The 22176-nt window shown below is 41.8% G+C and overlaps 1 protein-coding gene and 1 long non-coding RNA gene across 9 annotated transcripts in view; one reads left to right on the top strand and one right to left on the bottom strand.

Moving 5' to 3' along the window:
* The window catches only part of LOC121924125, an 85510-nt gene extending 81948 nt beyond the window's left edge, over positions 1-3562 (bottom strand). The window contains exon 1 of the long non-coding RNA XR_006102528.1: positions 3453-3562. This is a non-coding gene — a long non-coding RNA (uncharacterized LOC121924125). The remainder of the gene's footprint in view (positions 1-3452) is intronic.
* Positions 1-22176, top strand: part of JADE2 (jade family PHD finger 2) — a 231396-nt gene that overhangs the window by 122001 nt on the left and 87219 nt on the right. For all 8 annotated transcript variants that reach the window (XM_042455258.1, XM_042455257.1, XM_042455253.1 and 5 more), the window contains one exon: positions 8347-8516. In XM_042455258.1, the coding sequence (XP_042311192.1) occupies positions 8347-8516 (170 nt within the window). The remainder of the gene's footprint in view (positions 1-8346; positions 8517-22176) is intronic.

The raw sequence follows: 22176 nt of genomic DNA, 5'->3' as shown, positions 1-22176 counted from the left end.
GCTGCTTCATAACTGTAATTAAATAGGTGCTTTCCAATGGTCTTAGGTGACCCCCATGAAAGGGCCATTCGACCCCCAAAGGGGTCCCGACCCACAGGTTGGGAACCACTGCTCTAAAGGCTGTTGCATTATAACTCTCATGTGTCTGAACCTCATGTGTCATACCAAGTGGTAAGTGATGGTGGGAATTTCAGTATAGCAACAAGTGGATGGCGACAAGAGCCTACCTCTGCATTGAAAACATCCTCCCCCCATGCAGAAACCACATAAGCCCCAACTGATTATAACTATCAAAGTTCAGAAGTAAAATGGAATAAGTAGAGTGTGGAACAGAGTGTTACAGAGTGACACACTCTTTTCTGTTTTGTATTTCATTTGGACAGCCCTATCTTCTCTCAGGAAGATATCTCACCTTTCTCTCAGGGCTGGGACTCAAGTTTGTTTGTTTTTTAAAGATACATTTATACAATTCATTCCATTCCTTTACACTAGCATTTCATTCTTTCTCCTTTTCCAGTAGGTGGTCAGAATTCTGTAGCCAATGTACACACTCAGTCCTTAGCGGTACAGTATTGGAGAAATGATGCATGTTTCTCATTGGTTTTCCCCCACCCCAACACTTGTTATTTGCTGCCCTCAAGTTGAGTATGGCAACCCCATGGATGAAAGATCTCCAAGTCACCCTGTCATCAAAAGCCTTGCTCAGGTCTTGGAGACTCAGGGCCGTGGTTTCTTTGATTGAGTCTATCCACATATAATGTGGTCTTCTTCTTTTCTTACTGACTTCAACCTTACTGAGCATTGTTAGATTTTCTAAGGAGTCCTTTTTTCTCATGGTATGTCCAAAGTATGATCGCTTCAGTTTTAGTCATCTTGGCTTCTAGGAAGAGTTCAGGCTTGATTCTCTCTAGGACCCATTTATCGTATATACTCAACTATAAGTCGACGTCATGTATAAGTTGAGGGCAGGTTTTGGAGCCAAAATTATGGGTCTTGATATGACTAGTGGATAGGTCGAGGGTAAAACTTAAGGTCATGTAACAAAGGATGTAAAGGATGACGCAAAGGAAAATTATGCCAAAAAAAGAAAATTCTGGCAGGCATGATTGTTTGTGCTCATCCTAAAGGCTGGATGGATGAGAGAGTAGATAGAGGGGATCCATGCTTCTTTTTGGTGCTTCCAGGGTGGACTAAGCTCTTGCCTTTTATCACTCTATTCAGAGGAAGGGGATGGTTCTTTTTACTTACATCGACCCGTGGATAAGTCAACACAGGGTTTTTGGGTCAATTTTTCGACTAAAATTTTTAGACTTATACATGAGTATATACAGTATTTGCCTTTTTAGCAGTCCATGATAGAGTTTCTACTCTTGCAAATATTGAGGTTTCTGATAGTTATGCTGATAGTTCCCCTGTTGTTTCTCTTTCTTTTTTACTTCCCTATTTTAAATACCTTTATGTCACAGGTAAGTACTCAAACTCGCTATTAGTTTATGATACTGAATTCATCAATTCAGTACCACAGATATTGGTGGCTACTCCATCATTGGGATGTTGAATGTCCTTTGGGTGTCACAGTGAATTTTAAAGGATCTCTCCAAGGTTTTGAATACTGCTTCCTCCTCCAAGTATGTTCAGCATCTTAGATAATTGTCTTAGTGTTTGGACTGTGAAAGTCAGAGTGGATTGACCACCACAGTGACATGGAAGCCAGCTAGCTACCATTGACCAGAAAGCCCCAGATGTGAAAGCCATGGTGCCATTAGCCTTTTTAAACACTGATCTGTGAAGATACCAAAAGAAATACAAAATTCCTAGGATATCTTTTGCAGAAGAGTGAAGGGGTTGGAAAGTAGTTTATCCTTTTCTAGCATATTTGTCTATTTTTATCTTTTTAGGCTAGAAGAATTTGAGTACTGTGGCCTTATTGTCTGCCTCTGGGAGGCCTCAAAGTAAATGACTTTCATAACTCCCATAGCTTGGCTTCCTTGCTTCAGCTGAGGCAGTGTGTATCCATTCATCATTCATATCATATATACACATCCAGAATGGTTATTTCCCCCCTCTTCCTGAAGTGGTGGTTTATACATGTGATTACTCTGAGTGATACCCTCAGTAAGCTTTAGGGAAAAGAAAGCCTGTAGCGTCACAAAAAACATTATAAGAAGATTGATGCAGGCAGATTTAGCTGTAGGTAGGGTTATTTGTTTGACTTCAGAATCAAAACATGTGGGAGGTTGTTGCCGGCAGACTCATAGTAATGCTGGCAAGACAAAAAGGAAAGGAAAGAATCACATCTAGTGGGAGTGGAACGGGGGTGGTGGGTTTAATTCCTTGTGCTGTGAGGAGGAGGTGTTTTACATTTCAAATAATATTATGGACCCAGGTCTGTAAGCTTCCAATGGCCTTTTCATGTCAAAAAGTACAGACTAAGAGTAGAACTTGAAAAGATACTAATTAGTTACAGCTATAATTCCAAGGGCCCCCAGGGTAGTTTGCTGTATATAAACTTCCAATGGCCTTTTCACATAAAGTAAAAGCACAGAGTAAGAATAGAGCTTGAAAAGTTACTTTAAAATTAATTGCTTAACCATGACAATTCCATGCCTCCCTGCAGTAGTTTGCTGTATATAACCTTTCAGTGTGGTCTTTTTACAAGTAAAAGTAATGACTGAGGTTAAAGATTGGAGAGTTACTTTATAAAGTAATTAGTTACAGTCATACTTCCAAGAGTTTCCAGGGTAGTTTAAAAAAGCCATCAAGACAGATCTCTTCCGACGGGCATTCCCAGACTAATACATGGGCCCTCTCCACTGCCCTATAATTGTGGCTCCTTGACTCTCTCTTTAATCGCCTCATTGTAATTACAAATTTTATTGTAATTTTTATTGCGATTTTAATAACTGATTTTTATGCTGTTATATTTTAATTGTGGGTTAAGGATTGTGTTATTATTTTACTATGTTTTATTTTTTTATTGTAACCTGCCCTGATCCTCCAGGGAGAGGTGGGCTATAAATTATTATTGTTGTTGTTGTTGTTGTTGTTTCCAGTGGACTTTTCAGAAGTCATAAAGTAAAAGTACAGACTAGCTTACAGTCATTATAGTTGATTTCTTTTTTAAAGTGACACTTTCCTCCCCTCTTGCTACTTCAAAAAAATGTAAATGCTAAATTCTAAAAAATATAAATGGCACACAAGCCAGGACTATGACCTGCTCCACCATTCAACAAAGCTGCAACCCCATAGCTTTACAGTTTTAAAGAGTATATTTACAGCACAAAAGAAGTGAAGTTATTCCTCGACAATTTACATTTGTAATGTATTATGTGTTCATTATTGGGAGAAGGAGCTAATCACAAGAAACTACAGCGAACCTGCTTATCAGCAAGCTCTGGATCTGCGGATTTAATCCATCACATATTGCAAATAAATAATAATAATAATAATACCTGAGATCTCTGCTCAACTCCAATGTCTTTGTGCAGCTGCTGGCTGTAATGCCTTCACTCAGTAGTCGCACTTTTTGGATGGCAGCCTTCACGTGGCAGGGGTCATAAAGAATCATGCCAAGTATCTGGACCGCTGAGGCAGGAAACAGCAACGATTAACAGACGCACCACACCGGTTAAAACACAACAATTAAAATACTTATCAGTTTAAAAGGACATGCATGCAATTTAAATGGACAAAGTATACACATATTAAAACAATCCACATTTACATTTAAAATCATCTGGGTTATACGGTATTTAAAATGACACAGGGCCATATAAAATAGTGGAGGACTTGAATACTCATGTTTTTAGTTACCCAGTATGGATGGGTGTCCTGGAACCCAACACCAATGGATACTAACAGCCCACTGGAGTTATGTGTAACTAATGACTTGCTTTTAAAAAAGAAGAAGAAGAAAAAATCTTTTTAATTAAACATAAATACAACCACATATACTTTTTAAACAAACATCTGAAACAAAACAACAAACCTAAATGTCAAAACATAAACAAACAATACCAACACTACTGATTTCCCACCTCCAAACTGATAATTACATTCTACTATTACTGAATTTCATTTGTATGATATTTATGTTTCTATTGCATATAACCTCTGTTTAATTTACAAAGCTTAAAACAAATATATAGCCTCTGAAGGGCATGATCTGCCTGTGCCTTGAATGTAGCAGTGCATACTGACGACATTTGGAGAGGAGATGAAGAAAAGGGAGAGAAACTGTGAGGGACTGAATCATCTCCTAAATGTATTGCAGTAGAAAACTGTCTCTCCATCCAGGGACGTAGCCAGGATTTTGGGAAGGGGGGGTTCCAGACTAAGTGCCACCATTATAATGGGGCAGCACGCACCATTCATTTTATCTAACGGAAGGGGGGGTCCAGACCCCAAGAACCCCCCTCCCTTGGCTACGTCCCTGCTCCATCCATAGGTGTCACAGCCTAGGTCCCGTTCACATTACACTCTCTACTAGAAAGAGCACTATACAATTATAGCAGTAATACCATTGTGAAGGTAAAGACACAGACACCTAATCCGCTGCCCTAAGGCAAGAACATCCATTCTCCCACCCACTCCAAATGACCCTTTTCCAGGGACCAGTCCATGTAAACTATATTGTTTGAAGGAAAGAAAAATACTGGCACAGGTCTAGGGAAGGTATGTTTTCATAAAGTACGTACAGAACAAATAGATGTCTACCTTTACCACTTTCTCTAATCCGACATCCTCCAGACATGTAGAACCACAACTACTACTATCCACCAGTGGCCATGCTGAGGCTGTTATAGGTCAACACATCTAGAGGCTACTGTAGAAAGTGGCATCTCTGATTAGAACAGATGCAACCAGTGGAAGAAAGACTATGATATATATATATATATACACACACACACACACACACACACACACTGACAACATCATGACGACAGTGGCTGAAGATAAGTTATTATCTCATTTTTAAAACCCCACATGTGAAAGTTGCTAAAAAAGGCAAATGTGACTTCATGGAAAGTTACGTCTTGTCAAGGGATATGACCCATAGCAATGCAATTTCCCTTTAAGTACTAGAGTGTGAGAAAAGAAAACAGAAAATATGACACATTTCACAATGTATGGGGACATACAGCTGAGGACAGAAAGATGGGTTATCAGATGGTCCTTTCATTTGAGTCAATAAGACCATTGTTTTAGACTCAGGGTCAAACAAAAGAAAAACTCCAGGGATCCTAGTTCTGATTTGCCTTGGAGTGGCTGGTCGCATGCTGAGTCAAACCTATTCCCAAATACAAGAAGAAACACAAGTCCAAAGGATCAAAAATCCTGCATGTGTTTGTGGAAAGCCCCTAATGCTCCAGAGGAAAAGCAGGAAAACAGCCAGATTTAAATACTGCATAAACTCCTGAAATTTTAGTCAAAAAAATTGACCTAAAATCCTGAGTCGACATCCACGGATCAATGTAAATGCTGTACTTTAAATTTTATTGAAAAAAGGAACTATCCTCTGGTGGAAGGCAAGAACGTTGTCTGTCCTGGAACACTGACTCTCTCTCCATTCTCTCATCCATCCTGCCTTTAGTATAAACACAAACAGTTAGGCCTGCTGAAATTATATTTTGTTAAGTTCTTTGGGATTGTTTTCCTTTGCTTTTCTCCTGAAAAAATTGCTTTGTTACATGCCCCAGAGTTTTCTCACTCAGCCTATCCACGGGTCATATCAAAATCCATAATTTAGGCTCCAAAACATAACCTTGACTCATACATGAGATGGATTTATAGTTGAGTATATACGGTAAACAAAACAAAAAAAAAACCCTTCTTACATTGGGCTTGAAAGAAGTCCTTAGATCATAAACTTACACAGTAATCTTAGTTGTGCCATCTCTCTCTTGATCAGCCAGGAAAATTTACATCTGTTCTAGAGCAGTCCTTCAGAATTTTGCACCTCAACCAGAGTGTTGCTAGGTTTTCTTCTTTCATAAAGGCTTCACATTTCCAAACTTCCTTGTAAACGGTCAGTTCTGCACACATGTCTTTCTTATCTTCATCTAACCTTTAGGTAACTTTCAGAATTAGGCATCTACAGTATTGCGTGTACTTTAGAGCATTTTCAGCTGGGAGCATTTGTCATCTGTAACTATATATAATGCTGGGGATATGTTACAATTAGATTATCCAAATATTTTGCCTCTAGAGAGAATTACCTGTGCCTGCCTGGCCCAGTGATTAAGCAAAAGTGAAATAGCTTGCTTCAGAAAGCAGGTTTTGGAGACCTGCTAAAAGCCATCAATTTGGTAGTTACTTAAGGCAAAAACAGACAGTCCTAAAGGGACGGCATTATGCCGTCCCTTTGTGTGCCAGATTGAGGCCACAGCAACCACATGCCATGGCCCTGATCTGGCCTTTTCCCAGTGCAAAAAAGAGTAGCAGAAAGCCATTTTTTTGTGTGCCGGGGAAAGGGTGCTCCTTTTACTGCCACCGCAGCTCTTCTCCGTTCCTGAGGCATGCAGCATCTGGTCGCTGCGTCACAACAGTGTTCCTACGCTACTTGCCATCTAGTCAGGCTGGTGGTGTGAGTTGGGGCATGAGGCATGTGGTTGCTATGCCCTCATGCCACCCCCAAGCCGGCTCTTATTGCCGGTCTGTTTTGCCCCTTAGTTCATTATTATCACTTTTTTAAAAGTATTATTATGTGGACACCATTAGGACCTCTTGCCTCTAGAATGAAGCAAACTATCTCTAATCTTTATTGATACTTGGAGACAGTCTTGCAATGATTTCAAAGTTAATGCTGGAGGTCCATTTTGATAAGATAATCATAAAGACTTTAGGATTAAAAGCTAGGGAGTAGGCTCTGATTGAAGGAGTTTTGTTTTTCTCAATGCAACCTGTTTCTTTTTAATTGATAGCTGATGGGTGATGGTACCTCTTCATGCAAGTATTTCTCCACATGAGAGAAAAGGGCAGGCCCTTCCATAGGCCTGTTACAGACTGCCAAAATAAAGCTGCTTCGGGTCTCTTTGGAGATATGCTATTTAAATGATGCATGGGTCCTAAGAATCCGGAAGCTGCACCAAAACTGCACTCCAGTGCTTAGGAATGGAGTGTGGCTTTGGTGCGACCTCCGGAGTCTTAGGACCCATGCATCATTTAAATAATATATCTCCAAAGAGACCCGAAGCAGCTTTATTTTGGCAGTCTGTAACAGGCCATAGTATGTAAGTGTTTGTTGTAGTAGGGTTGGTCATCCCAAGACTGTTTGCTATATGAATCACTTGAACAGTGCAGTCAGGGCTAAAGTTACAGAGGACTCTGCTTCAGTTGGAGAGTTAACCTTTGACTCAGCTAGTTATTAAGTGGATATGTAATCCTAAGTATAAACACATTTTATTATCCTCATGTTAGATCATTTAAAAAGGATTTTCTGATTGTCAGAAAAGTCATCAACAGTAGTTACCCAGCAAACAATTAATTTTATAGAGCTAGTTTTGGCAACATGACAGGATACTTGTCTTTTAGGGCGTCTCAAGCTAGCACCACTGCTTAGATTATTCTAATTTGTCTTTGATAAGAATGAATAGGTGCCTCACATCATTTGTCAGTTGCAAACTACTGCCCATGTAAAATGGAAGACTTGACCTATGGAATATTATTACTTTTAATAACTTTTTTTGGAGGCGTGTGAATCTACAAGATTTTAAGACTCATTGAATTCTCCTTTTTGCACACATTACTAAAAACTGTGGATGAGCATGACTGAAATTTTAGGGACCATAGATCTGTGAATAGACTTCTTCATGATAGAATACTTAACAGCTTTACAGAAACTAGGACTCCAATGTTTCTTGGGAGACACCAGGACAGTTTTATGGAATAGGTTTGCTTCCACTAAAATGGTTATCACAAAGGTAATTCAGTCAGCGATTACTTTACTTTTTGCTTGTTGCTCTCCATGCTTTATGACTTTGATTTAATTTCAGCATACTGATGCTTTACCACCACTGAGGCACTGACTGGCTCCTTCCTAGCAGTTTGAACATTATACTATGAGTCTCTAATTTGGACCAGAGTCCAAATCCCTGCTTGGTCATCGAAACCCACTGGATGACCTTGGGCAAGTCGCACACTGTCAGTCTCAGAGGAGATTAAAGGCAAACCCCCTCTGGACAAATCTTGCCATGAAAGCCCTGTGATACCCTTAGGGTCACCACGAGTTGGAAAGAACTTGAGTGCACACAACAACAATACTGATGCCTGTCCCACTGCTAATGAACTGACTCTACCCTATACTGCTCTTTTATGCTTATGCTTCCCCCTCCCTCTTTTTTAAAGGATAATTCCTCTGCTAGAGCATTCTTCACCACAGACCTCACCAAGCAACCAGTCCAGCTCTGATAGTTTAGATGTCACCAGACCATACTCCCAAAGAACAAGTCGCTATGACCTGGATGAAATTGATGCTTGTTGGCTGGAACTTTTCAACATGGAGCTCAAGGAAATGGGTAAGAGTGACCTTTTCACCTCTCAGTTGACTTGTACACACAGCAGAAATATCTAGCTCTTCTGTCCAAAAGAAGGCTCTGTTAAATTGTTACACTATTGTGGTTCTTAACCTTTGTTTTTAGCATATGCAGCAAGTTTCCTAGAAGTGATATAAAAAGGAAGGGTGAATTACACTGAAGGATTTGGGTTAGATGTCATCTTAATTTAGCAGTACGTTCTTCCCCTAGGAAGGCAAGGATAGCCAGGTTGCTACATTTGTAACACACACAGCCATTTTTTATCAGTAGGCTCACATATAGGCTGCCTGTTTTACTTCAGAGTAAAAGATGACATTCCTCTTACTTCATCTAACCCCACTCCCTTTGGCCAAGTTAATAATAATCTAAGTCCCTTTCATTAGTGCATCCAGAAATCTTGTATTTCAGTAAGAATTTTGTTACAATTTGGGCAAGATTGGAGTGGGGAGGTGAGACCTAATCATAACATTGTAGAACACAGAATTATTACAGGTTGATCTGTAGTGAAAAATGAGAAAAACAGAAGGAAGTAAAGTGATACTTTATGGGGCCCTGTTCCTTTGATGGGAAAGTATGCCATCCTCCAAGTTCTGCTGAAATATTTTAACAACAGACCAATTCTGGCCCCAAGAGAACAGTCCTTTCCCCATTGCCAGTTTCTTGGAGTTTTTTTTTTTAAATCATCAAACAACTATGGTAGTTTTTGTCCTCAAAAGGAAAACAACATTGTAATTCGATCACTTATTACACAGAGACTTAATACTGTGAAGGAAAAAGGAGAACTACCTCTTAAAACTTTAGGCTCATTCTTGACTGCATATAATGTTGTACATATCCTTCCTAATATCTTTTCCAAACCATTTTATAGGAGTGGGGTTTTTAACTGCTCTAATCCCAGGAGTAAACAGCTTTCTATTTTTTTCTGAATAAAACTGGCATCTTTCCAATATAAATAAAAATGTAGAATTAATTCATCATTCACAAAAAGGGTGGAAGCGGAAAGGACCCCTTCTTTTCATCACCATCATATGTGTGTGATCAGCTGCCCTACTCAGTAGAAACACTGGGTATAAAGAGCTGTCAGCAGATAATATGACAAACATTTAACTGTGTCTGAAGGTTTTATTGGTTGCTACTGCTGCTGTGTGCGATAATACAGAAAGTTGGTCTGAAGTAATTTGGATCAAACAGTGAACTGCATTCACATACAGCAGTGCATCCTTTTTCCTTTCAAGCAGAAGCTGGGCCACAAATCTTCATTTATGTTTTTTATTAAGATTTCACACCATATATTGTGATCTCCGTTTAATCCACAGCTATTGTGTGATCATGACTAGCGAGACTTCAAAGGCTTGAAAAGTCCGTTTACCATTAGACATCCATCTCTCCCTCCTCCTTCTGTCTCTCTCTCTCACACACATACACACACAGTCATATTCACACACACCTTTCTATCCTCCTGCCTCATATACTGACCTTCTGCTCTTCTGTGTCACAAATACATTTGCAGAAAAAGAGAATTAATTCCCAAGTCATTCAAGATCATTATGATATTTATTCCTTTTACATGAGCTATACTATTTATTTATTGTTGCATTTAAGTCTCATTTTTCTCCAAGACATTCAAGGCAGTATATGTGCCCCCACCCTGCTTATTCTCACAATGGCTGTTTAAGGTATGTTAGGCTGAGAGATAGTGATTGGCCTAGAGAGGATTTTTCCCCCTTCCCAGAGAACTCTTCAGGGGAAAAGGACATCCCTGTCCCGTCCTTGTTGCATCCATCCCGTACATTCATGAGAAGGACGTTCTCATGACGTTACACCAATCTGGACGTTGTCCTGTTCGGGAAGTGCAAATGACAACAATAGTGCAAAAGACTTTCATATGACACCGCGCTGATCCTGTCCTTGTCTTGTGAGTGAAGTGGAATTGTCCCCTGATTTCCTCTCATTTTGTATTAGTAGAAGAACCTGTTAATACAATTCCACTTCACTGGTGGCAAAATAATCAGATCAGCACGACTTGTGTGAATTTTTTTCTCGCGATCACGGTCACAGACAGGATAAGGACAGAAGAGTGAACTTCTCCAATCCTTTCCCATCCCAATCCCCATCCCTGTGTGATAATTTCCTATGGCTAAGTATGTAGGATGGGACTCAAACTCCTAGACTCTTGCTTCTTTGGTCTGTTATTAGGAACCAACCTTATTCCTTGCGTGGTAGCATAAAAAATCACTGGTGCTCCTCCTTTGGCATGGAGGAAATCATTTTGCATTCCCATTATATCTAGAAGGCAGAAGATGGTGGAGGCAACATTGACCCATGATTCCTCACCCTAAGGCCTTTTACAAAGTCCTGAGCTTCTTGTGTTAGCAAAGGCTTACGTCAGCTAGCAGCCCTTGTAAGAAGAATTCTTTTTCCCTTTTTGGGGCGAGCAAGACAACTGATCCACTATGCTACATCTGTTACAGTTGCCACCCTTTCAAAAGGGGCTAGTTCAAAGGTACATAGCCCTATTGCCTTACTTAAGAATAATGTGATAGCCAAAACCATGGAGGCAATCTCTGCTTGAGAGGACACAGGATCATGGCTTGCTGACACTTTTCCCCACCTTCTTTCCTGTGGCAATCTCTTTGCAACAATTGCCTGGCAGTCCACAATTTTCCAAGTTCACCTTTTCTCAAGGGCCCTTTTTTGCTGAGATCTATCACAGTCTAAAAGAACGGAGAGGTTTGTGCAGAGAGCTGGCCTGAGGCCTCAGGTGGCTTCCTAAGGATGCTTTTGTGGCCTTCAACATCTCCAGAATCCCCAGACCAACCTGTTTGTGCTGCCATCCCCAGCAAGAGGATGAATTACTGCTCCTGGAGGCCTCCAGGTGCAACAGTGTACCACTGAAAAGGTTGCAAGGCTCCCTGTACTGTTCAACCTAAAATATAATACTGGTTTTGAGAACCAGAAGCAGACTTGGGGAGATTTGTTTGGTCTCCACCCCTGTATAGTCCATGAGGTTCCCCATATAAACCAAGAGAGGGGGAACCTGTGGTTCTCTAATTCTTGAATCATATTCCCCATTATCCCTAACAATTAACCATCCTGCCTGAGGCTAATAGGAACTGGAGCCCAACAACTCTGAGTTCCAGAGTTTCTCCTGCCCTGGTTAACACCCTTTGTAGCCTGTTCCACTCTATTTTAGGCAGAAACCCGGTGCACAAGATACCTAGGAGGGAATCCCACTCAGTACTGTGGAACTATAGCTTCTGCCACACTGCAGAATTAACACAGTTTGACACTGCTTTAACTGTCATGTTATGGAATCTTGGGATTTGTAGTCTGTTGTGGCACCAGAGCTCTCTGAAAGAGAAGGTTAAATATCTCACAAAACTATAAATCCCAGGACTCTGTAGGATGGAGCCATGGCAGTTGAGGCAGCATCAAACTGCATTATTTCTGCAGTGCATAATGCAGCCTTAGTTTTTATGATTCTTTTACTAAGTTCTTACTGAATCAAACTGGTGTCGGAAAGTGATATAATAAGTGTGTATAAACTAGTTCCAGAAGGATCTTCATAACTGCACTCATTCTGTTATTCTTTTATTACATCTGAATTTTGGTTAATTAATGGTGTGACTAGGACTAGCATTGCTGCCTTCATCCTCTACAAGGTACTATTGTAGGATAAAAGTAATAGGAAAATAACCGACAGGAAATCTCCAGGGCAGCCAGAGCCTGAAAACACAAATAAATGTTTGCCCTAGAATCCAGAGTCTCCAAAAGAGACTCTTTTAAAATGGACAACCGACTGAAGGAACTTGGAGAGCTAGATCCACATAAATAAACCACAGCAGTGATGATGAAGGAAAAACCGGAAAGCCCTGTGCGATTGGTTTGATGGCAGTAAAAAAACTGGACCAGAGATTTAAAACAAAATGATTTATGGTGTTTGGTGGTTTCTAATGCAGGAAATCAGCAAGGTAGAGACACTTTCTTCTAAAAGTACCCAAAATAAAAGGCTTCCCCAGTGCCTCTTAATAACCTGACCAGGAAACATTGAAATCCTATTGCGATATTGAGCATGTAAGCTTATGGCAACCAGATGATCATGACACCTGGGATTTTCTTTAGTATTTGGTGACATAGAAGGCCTTGCACCTACGAGACCAATCACCTGCTTCACATACAAGACTAACAGGCCCACTGTGACATGAGACCAGTCACTGGCATCAAGAGTGGAAGGGCAAATAGAAGAGACTGCAGGATTTTCAAAGGGGAAAAGTGCAGTCACCATTTTTTGGTTTGTCTTTCAGGCAGGTCCAATGTACCAAGTCCTGTGAATGACTGAATCTTAGGCTCGGTACAGAATGGTGCAAAGTACTGGCCTGGGGCCGATTTTAGGGCTTGGGAGAGTGGAACGTCCTCACACTCCCGAGCCCTACTGTGCCATAATGGCTCACCCCCATCCACACGGGGGTCACCATGATGACATACGCACGGTGCAGTGTCCCAACGGTGCTGTGCTGCACTGACGTCATCAGCGTGCGAGGGTACTAATGGCCGCGTGCATGCACACCCTAAGAAGAACCCGCCAGGAGCATGTTCTTTTTAGGACTCCTGGAGGCCACGCCATTTGGTTGCTGCGGGCTCCGTCGGGGGCAAAAAGGGGTGGCGTCTCACCATCCCTTTCTCCCTGTCTGCATCCCCCCATAGAATCTTATAATTGGAAGGGACCAAGAGGGCCTTTTAATCCAACTTCGTGCCATGCAAGAATACAAAACTAAAATACTCCTTAAAGATGCGCATCCAACCTCTGTTTAAAGACCTTCACAGATGGAGAGTCCATCACCCTCTAAGGCAATCTGTTCCATTGTTGTACAGCTCTTCCAGTCAAGAAGTTCTTTCTAAAGTTTAGGTGGAATCTCTTTTCTTGTTCTTTGAATCCTTTGGTTTGCATTCTAGGCTGCTGCCACACTGCAGAATTTATGCAGTTTGAAACAATTTTAACTGCCATGGCTCCATCTTTTGGAATCCTGGGATTTTCAGTCTATTGGGGTACAAGAGCTCTCTGACAGAGAAGGCTGAATATCTCACAAAACTACAGATCCCAAAATTCCATAGCATTGAGCCATGGCAGTTAAAGCAATGTCAAAATGCATTACTTCTGTAGTGTAGATGCAGTCCTAGTTTCGTGAGCAGCAGAAAACAAGATTGCTCCATCTTCCATATTACACTCCTTGAGATATTTAGTGTCGCTACACAGAATTCAGGATATTCCTTACTTTTAAAAAAAAAACTTTTAAAATCATGCTTAGCCAATCCAGATTTCATTACAATTAAAGCTGTAATATGTATAAACTATGCCAATTGGACCACTTTTCATAGCTTATTTTGCAACTTAACTAGTAATTTAGTTGTGGAAGAGCAAAGAGCTATGCAGGGAATCATCTGTGCCTCCCCCCTCCCCTGCAAACCAGAAATCTTTTTTTAATTTCCTATGTAAATTTTAAACCTCTCAGCAGACATCAGCATACATAGTTTTCAAGTATGACTAGAATTACACTTGACCCTCCATATTCACTAGGGTTTCCGCAAATATGGAAAAACTGCAAATAACAAAAATGCCATGTTTTTATCAGAGAGGACACCTCTCTAGGAACCTCTAGGTCTTCCAGTGCAACGCTGTGGCCAACATCCAACAGACACTGACCATAGAACTGCACCGGAGAAGCTAGAAATGCCCAGTAGAGCATTCTCTCTAGGAATCTCTAGGTCTTTCAGTTCAACCTTTAGTTAAAGTTGACCATAGAGTTGCAGTGGAGGACCTAGAGATTCCTAGAGAGAACATATTGATCAAATCTGTGAATAATCAAATCTGGAAATATCAAAGCCGCACCTCAGTATTGAGGTGGCTGAATTCTCCACCTAATACCACACGTTGCAGTTTGTCCCCACTATCATGGAATCGTGGCAAGGAACAGCTCTATATATACATAGCGTATTATTTTGGTTGGTCTTTGTCTTGAACCTAACCATGAGCCCAAACGTGGCTAGAAACAACCAGCATACCTGCCATGCTTTGCCTATGGGTTAGGCTAGGATAGTTTTTTGCTTCCTCTTGGTTATCTACTACAGTAGTTTTCAGAGTTCTTGAACTTATTGGATGTACTCTTAGGTTTTGAGTATTATATTATGGAGTGGAGGGAGCTAGTGTGGCTTAGTTTGAGCATTGGATTATGACTCTGGAGACCAGGGATCAATTCCCAGCTCAGCCATGAAACTCACTGGGTGACCTTGGCAAGTCTCAGGGGAAGGCAATGGCAAACCTCCTCTGAAGAAACTTGCCAAGAAAACCTCTCAACCTTAGGATATAAGTCCAAAACTACTTGAAGGCAAACAACAACAACAGTATGGGGTGGGATCCAAACGGCTGCATATTCTCAATAACTGATTTCCTTCCTGATCAGCAGCAGCTGGTTAGAGGCACTGTCAATAAACCCTTCTGCATTCAAGTTGCCAAAGTTTGGTGTACTGTGTAGAAGGGCAGAGAAGAGAGAAAGTTGCCTCAGAGATAGGGAAGACAGAAGCAGCAACAAGGGAAGACCTGGGGTGGGCTGAGACTTTGTTCCTTCTCTGTGTTATCATCCTTCAGTGCTACTAATCTTTCCTGGTGTGGTTGGAAGAAGCTTGTACAGCCACCAAGTTGAAAAAAACTGCAGCTGCTCAGCCAGCAATCCATGGTGCTCCTTCAAGGATCTCTTGTGACTAGTGGTGGTGGGGTGGGGGTTTGGGGACAAAGAGGAGTGGGATTTGGTTTGAGCAGTGCCAGTCTAATCGCCAGTAAGGTTTAATTAAGGTCTATTTATCCCTTGGGGAGGAAAGAAAGCAGTTATTAAATTGAGCTTGGGTGCGTGGGAGCAGAGCTCCACTCATGAGCAGTTGATTTCCTGATCAGTCTGTTTGTACTGCCAGGAAGAGCTGATTAGAGGCACTGTCAATAATGTCTCTGTGTTAGGTTTTTCTGTCCCCTGATGGGGGAGTGGAGGGTAGAGATCCTTGAGATATCTTTGTAAATAAAGCTTTTGGAGACATTTCACATATAAATTAATTGTCTGAAATACAAGGTAAGATTATTACTCTTGCACAAAACAACCAGTCCTTTATTTTTAAATATCTAATCATCTTCTTTACTACATGGACTCAAAATGTATCTGCCATATGCAATTATGGAAGCTTCATGCCACTTTAAATGCCATAGCTCCATCCTAAGGAATCCTAGGATTTGTAGTTTGGTGAGTTGCTTAGAATACTCTGCTAGAAATCACTGGTAGGCTCTTGAATTACAATTACGAAAGTATCTTGAGTGCCTACACTACAGAATTAAACTGATACAGAATTCTATTCATACTACAGAATTAAACTGGTTTAATCATCAGTCTCTCTTTGTTTAGGGTCCCTGATATCTTCTAAATACTGTACTCTCTTCCTATCCCTTGGGAGTATTTGACTGCCTGCCCTGACCTTGGATGTTGTTGTTTTTAGCTGGGGAAGTGTATTAGAGTCATTGCCTTGGAAACTAGCTGGGACCCTAGATGGGGAATGCCCAGAGACACCCCTTCCCTTCAGTCTCAAAAGGGAGCTCATTGTCTTAATTCTGTTTTGGTCATAACTATAAACCCATATGTGTGTTTTCCTCCACCCTAGCATGGAATTCCAGCAGCCTTCATTGACAAGGATCCTTATGGGTATAATTCTAATATACAAGCTCCCTTTACACACATGGATACACACACACACACACACACACACACACACACACACACACACACACTATACCCACCCCATTGCTATGGGCCCTGTCTGCATGGACCAGAATACTCTGGGGGCAGCCCAGATTATTCTATCCCCAGAACTGCCCCAGTGTTCCCTCATTACATGGCATTCCAGTTGCAATGCTGAGCGGTTGTTCACATGCACCCTTGCTGAGAGAAAATGGTGAAGATGTTTTATTTGGTCCAAGCAGACAGGGCCTTAGGTAGCTGTGGGAAGAAAAAACATAAAAACAACACTTACATCATTTCTGGAATCCTACTTCTTTTTGTTATTTCATCTTGGTTTTCCACCCTCTTGGTATAATGTGGCTGCACTCCTGATCCTGAGCATAATTACATTTGTTTATTATTTTATGTTTATTGTTATTGTTTATTGCTATTGCTTTGTATTTCCCTACTGTTGTAACATGCCCGGATTCCCAGTGATTGGGCAGGATATAAATAAATCATATTATTATTATAATCCTTGTTTAAACCAATTGGATTTATCTCTGAACAGGAGTGTGCAGAGTGAGTGCAATATTCTCCTATAATATAGGCTGAGGGCATTTTGCATTGTGGATACACTCCCTCTTTGTTAAACAGTGCTTTCTAGAGCCCTTTAAGTCTCTGTGTTCTATCATTGTTTGAAAAACTCCACATTTTTAAAAACTTGATTTACTCTGCCTTTTTAAATTACTGCACAGATATCTCCATTTAAAGGAACTAGTATTTTATACTTGGCTAAATAAAATCTGATGAGCAGCATTAACTTTTGATATTATATTTTGAAGTATAGTGATCAAGTGCTTTTCTTTCTAAGAAAAATATATTTGAAGGGCTTTCCTTCTCCTCTTAGCTACATATTATATTTATTCAATTGTAGTAGGAATTTGGGAGCCATGGCCTTTTAAATAAGAGTTCCATTTTCCATAATTGTCAGAGCCACCTCCTTCAAAATGTCTTTCCACAAAACCCTATTGTAAAGATCATCTTCATCCACATCATCTTTGTCCATGTATATCAGAAACAGAAGATGCATTTATTTCCCACATGCAGTTTTGATTATTATTATTATTATTATTATTAACCTTTATTGATGAAAGAATTCAACTTTTCTAAGGCCAGATCTTTCAGGGAATTCCCCATTGATCCTGCAGTTGGGAACCTTATAAGCAACCTGTTTATATCCATCCTGGATGGAAACTCTTGGTAAACCTTTCCCAAGACCCCACCTTCCAGGCTGGGGGAAGCAAAGTCTGGACTGCAGACTGCATGTGGACACTGGAGCCCACTTTTGTAGCTCCTAAAACCCTCCACCAGTTTGCCAAAGCCGGCAACCCCCATTGATCAGCATGTAGAGGTTGCCAAATGTTGGAAACATGGGGATCTGTCTATTGAAGATGGATAGGAAAGGGTATGAAACATGTGGTTAATGGGAAAACTTTCCAATACAACAAGACTTTGCAATGGTCATTCAAGACAAGACATGACTCTGAAGATGCCAGCCACAGATGCTGGTGAAACGTCAGGAAGAAAATCTTCTAGAACATGGCCACATAGCCCAAAAAACCCACAAAAAACCAAGACATGGCATGTTTTATGAGGACTGGAAGCTTTTTATTGATTATGTAAATGACTCTTCACATCACCTCCAACCTACACAACAACTTCTGGAAGGACACTTTACAACTCAATGCAAGCACTATTCTAACTCCAGATTGGGTCATATTCATGGGATCTTGCAGCCCAGTAATCAATGAGCAACAGCAAATTCTGTGTTTTTGTTCTTGTTTCTTCTCATTTCCCCCTTACTTCCTTAGTTTCATTGTATGCCTGTTATATTTGATGGTCTTATAAAGATTTGAAAATCAATAAAAAAAATTTTAAGGATTTTTGAGTAATTTTTATCCCCAAATAATACAGAAAGTATCCCAAATGCATGAAAACATATGAAAATGCCCTCATCACACTCTCCCAAGCCCCCCCAATCCTCTAACACCCCCCAAACATCTCAGTTTCCTTCTATAGTCCTTGAAATGACAAGAGGAAGTAACATGACATCACTTCCAATCTCCATTTTGAGACTGAATGCAAAGGAAATTGGAGGTATCTGGGTTTCCTGTGTTGGTGTACAGACTGCAGAGGGGTCTGGATGGAAGTTGGCCCGTGGCCTGCATGCATTTGCCCACTTGTGCCCTAGCCCAATCTGTCCAGTGATAACAACCATCCCACCAGCATAGAAAGCCAACTATGCACTCAGCCAGTGTTCGCAGAAGCTACATAGTTCTTGTCTGGCTCCTGGATATACCAGCTGAGGGATCTACCTGCCTAAGGAGGGAACAGAAGTGAACACAACCAGCAGGCAAGTGCTTGCAGAAAGCAGCAAAATTCTTGTCCTCAGGACTTCTCCCACTTTAATAAACACCACCTTGAATACAGTTGTCCCTCCATATTCGCTAGGGTTAGGGGAACAAGACCCCTGTGAATATGGAAAAACAGCAAATAACAAAAACACTGTTTTTACCTGACAGGACGGATTTCATTAATATGTTCTCTCTAGGAATCTCTAGGTCCTCCAGTGCAACTCTGTGGTCAATGTCCAACATACACTGACCATAGAATGGCACTGGAGTAGCTACAAATGGTCTTTCCGTGCAACTTTTAGTTAAAGTTGACCACAGAGTTGCACTGGAGGACCTAGAGATTCCTAGAGAGAACATATTAATGAAATCCATGAATAATCAGATCTGCAAATATCAAAGCCGCAAATATGGAGGGATGACTGTACTTTGTTTCTCCTTCTCCTTTGCAAAGGAAGGAGATTACAGAAGCAATGCCAGGATTCCAGCGGAAGTTACTAACATCTCCGCCTTGTCATGGACGGATCACTTCCTGGTCGAGGCTAACATCAAGGCATCTACCCAAATCCCTCCCGGGGGTGGCGGACCTATTAGAATGCTCCACCCTCGAAGGCTGATGGAACCCAAAAGGTTCCAAGAAGCCCTAGAAGGGTATATGGTTGGCACTGATGGCGATTCTGTAGATGCCCTGACTAACACCTGGGATACAGATCTCTCCAGGGCTATACACAGTATCGCTCCCAAGCGTCCTTTCCGGCCTGCTTCCAACAAAAAGCCCTGGTATACGGAAGATCTCAGGGCAAGGAAGTGTGCTGCACAACGACTAGAGCGCGACTGGCGAAGATATCATCTCTTAGCCAACAAGGCACTCCCAAAGTCTCATTTGAAGGCCTACGGAGTGGCAATAGATGCAGCGAAGAACTCATTCTTTACTGCACGTATTGCGTCCGCGGAGTCGCGTTCGGCAGAGCTGTTCAGGGTTGTGAGGGAGCTCACTCAACTCTCCCCCGCCCTGAACCCTATTTTGGAACCATCTAAGGCCTGCTGTGCCAAGTTTAACAACTTCTTCGCGGATAAAATCTCTCGGATAAGAGCTGATCTCGACGCCAGTATTAGTTCAGATCCTAGAGTAGAGGCATCCAGAGCTTCCGTGGACTTGGTTATACTGGATCAATTTGAGTCTGTTAGTACCGAGGGTGTGGACAAGATCCTTCGGAACGTTAGGAAGATGACTTGTTCTCTTGATCCCTGCCCTTCATGGTTAACAGCTCAAAGGGGAGCGGTTGTTACAGAGATGTTACACAGCATCATTAATTCATCTCTTAGGGAAGGGCAGTTTACATCTACTCTGAAGACGGCCATAGTAAAACCTTTGTTGAAAAAGCCCTCCCTAGATCCCCTAATTCGGAACAATTATTGGCCTGTCTCGCTGTTACCATTTCTGGGGAAGGTGATCGAGAGGGCAGTTGCCTTCCAGCTCCAGGGGATCTTGGAGGAGACTGATTTTCTGGACCCATTTCAAACTGGCTTCCGGGCGGGCTATGGAGTTGAGACGGCCATGGTCACCTTAGTCGATGACCTCCGTCTGGGCATGGACAGGGGTAGCGTGTCCCTGTTAGTGCTCTTGGACATCTTAGCAGCCTTTGATACCATCGACCATGGTATCCTTCTGGATCGCCTGAGGGAGTTGGGTATCGGGGGCACTGCTTTGCAGTGGTTCCGTTCCTACCTCTCGGGTAGATGGTGGAGCTGGGGGACTGTCGCTCTGACAAGAGGGCTCTTACTTCTGGGGTCCCTCAAGGAGCGATTTTGTCCCCCATGCTATTCAACATTTACATGAAGCCACTGGGAGAGATCATCCGGAGATACGGGGCACGGTGTTATCAGTACGCTGATGACACCCAAATAGTCTTCTCTGTGTCTCCGACTGATGCAGTGACTAAGGATGGCATCTCTCCTCTAAATGCCTGCTTGGAGTCAGTAATGGGCTGGATGAGGGGAAAACAGACAGTTTGAATCCAGAGAAAACAGAAGTACTGGTGATAGGTTCCCCTGGTCTGGGGAAGGAAATTGTTCCACCTGTCCTGAATGGGGTCACGCTCCCTGTGAAGGACTCTGTTCGCAGCCTGGGCATGCTCCTGGACTCGTCGCTCCACCTCACATCTCAGGTGGATGCGACGGTCAGGCGCACCGGTTTTCAGCTTCAGCTGATACACCAGCTGCGTCCCTACCTGGGCTGGGCTGACCTTGAAACCGTGGTACATGCTCTGGTAACCTCTCGCTTGGACTTCTGTAACGCGCTCTACATGGGGCAACCCTTGTACCAAACTCGGAAGCTACAATTGGTGCAGAACATGGCTGCTAGACTGGTCACTGCATGGTCCAGGGCCAGTCATATAACACCTGTATTGAAAGACCTCCATTGGCTGCCCATTTGCTTCTGAGCGCAATACAAGGTGTTGGTTATTACCTATAAAGCCCTAAATGGCTTGGGCCCAGGGTACTTGGAGGACCGCCTCTCCCCATACAATCCGCTCCGCACTCTCCGGTCGGGTAGGAAACATCTTTTGTCTATTCCAAGTGCTCATTATAGTGCAACACAGAGGGCATTTTCAATCTCTGCCCCCAGATTATGGAATACCCTGCCCGACGAGCTCCGCACAGCCTCATCCCTTGATGGATTTAAGAGGATGCTAAAAACTTTCCTTTTCCGTCAAGCTTTCCCCCCTATGAGTTGATGTTTTATTATCTGTTTTTAGATTGCTATTTGATGTTTTAACGCTTTTTTTGGTGTTTTTATACTGTTTTTTAACGTGTACACCACTATGATCTTGAAAAAAGGCATAAGCAGTAATAAGAATTAAGGTATTTTATTCTTCTTATTCTATTATTATTATTATTATTATTATTAAGTGTCAGAAGGGGAATCTCTGCTGGCCCATGATGCCAGTAGTGTGGCCACAGCCCTGCTGTCATCCATATGCCTCACTCAAGAGGGATCCAGACCTGAAAGGCTTGCCTTAATCAATTTGTAAGGCTTTATTTCACATTAACAATGCAGGTCTGATTTATTTTGATCTCGCCCCCTTTCTCTAGCCAATTTGTTGTTGTGTGCCTTCAAGTCATTTCCAGCTTATGGTGACCCTAAGGAGAACCTATTATGGGGTTTTCTTGGTAAGATTTGTTCAGTGGAGGTCTGTCGTTACCTTTTCCTGAAGCAGAGAGACTGATTTGCCCAAGTTCACCCAGCCGGTTTCATGGCAGAGCAGGGAACTGAACCCTGGTCTCCACTCATAGTCCAACACTCAAAGCATTACACCATGCTGGTCACCATGTGTTTTTTTGAAAATCAATGTGTTTTCCAAAAATTAGTCAGATAGAAGCTGGACTCCTTTGTTCTTACTTAAGGATAACAAACTTACTGTGAAAGTAATCAGATGCATGAACAGAAAAAACAGTGAACCCTTCTGCAAATTA

The sequence above is a fragment of the Sceloporus undulatus genome, chromosome 2, assembly GCF_019175285.1.
Source record: "Sceloporus undulatus isolate JIND9_A2432 ecotype Alabama chromosome 2, SceUnd_v1.1, whole genome shotgun sequence".
In the NCBI taxonomy this organism is placed as follows: Eukaryota; Metazoa; Chordata; class Lepidosauria; order Squamata; family Phrynosomatidae; genus Sceloporus; species Sceloporus undulatus.
This window is presented reverse-complemented; position numbering and strand designations above follow the sequence as displayed.